The sequence below is a fragment of the Macrobrachium rosenbergii genome, chromosome 16 (genome assembly GCF_040412425.1).
Source record: "Macrobrachium rosenbergii isolate ZJJX-2024 chromosome 16, ASM4041242v1, whole genome shotgun sequence".
Taxonomy (NCBI): Eukaryota; Metazoa; Arthropoda; class Malacostraca; order Decapoda; family Palaemonidae; genus Macrobrachium; species Macrobrachium rosenbergii.
The window spans coordinates 17,928,726-17,929,482 of record NC_089756.1 but is presented as its reverse complement, the minus strand read 5'-3'; the positions used below and the strand labels follow the sequence as shown (position 1 = coordinate 17,929,482).

Sequence of the window (757 nt, the reverse complement as noted above, 5' to 3'; positions counted from 1 at the left end):
AATATTAACAGAGGTACAGTAAAAAGAATGAATGGTTGCAGCTAGGTGTTGAAGGCACCCTGCAAAGAACCTTAAATAATGCCTACAGTGAGCCGCATGAGGACCACTGTCGAAGCTACCCCCCCTACGGCGAAGGAAACTGATGAACTAGAGCAACCAAAGTTGTGATATTGAAAATCTAATAGGCGACTGCAGACACTCGGTTCTAATCGCGCAGCTAGGGTCGCTTGAGTTGCTTCATTGGAAACGCACCTTTAGATGGCAGCTAAAGTTTTAGGTTATGAAACAAGTTACAGGACGTCATTCATTATATTAATCAAAGATAAACAGAGGACTCTGAAGTCATGGCAGCTCCATCCCAGCCATGCAGAACGACTTCTCGACGAACCAGTCCTGGAAGTCTGCGTAAACTTTGTGCTCATAAAATTCCGGGTCGTGTAATCGAGAACACAGATCGCACATAATTCTCACTCCACCCACCGTTGAAGCTTGATAATACTTCTTCCATTCGAAGTATTGCTCATATTCCTGTAAAATCAGTGAGATAGAATAGAATTATTAGTTGTTCATAATACACCTTCCTTCCTAACTGATTCCCCTGCTCTTGCAATGCTGAAAATAAATTAAAAAAATCTAAATTATTGCAAATTACATTAAATATAAAAATGATAGATACTACTATATGTCATAAAATATGTGATAGAAAATGATAGCGAGGATGCTCATATGATCTATATGTGTAAGCATGTATTATGCA

At 39.1% G+C, this 757-nt stretch overlaps 1 protein-coding gene across 1 annotated transcript in view; it reads right to left on the bottom strand.

Moving 5' to 3' along the window:
• Window positions 1-330: 330 nt before the first annotated feature.
• LOC136847000 (alpha-(1,3)-fucosyltransferase C-like) overlaps window positions 331-757 on the bottom strand; it is a 2,309-nt gene continuing 1,882 nt past the window's right edge. The window contains exon 4 of the mRNA XM_067118251.1: window positions 331-528. Coding sequence (XP_066974352.1) covers window positions 343-528 — 186 coding nt within the window. The 3' untranslated portion in view covers window positions 331-342. The remainder of the gene's footprint in view (window positions 529-757) is intronic.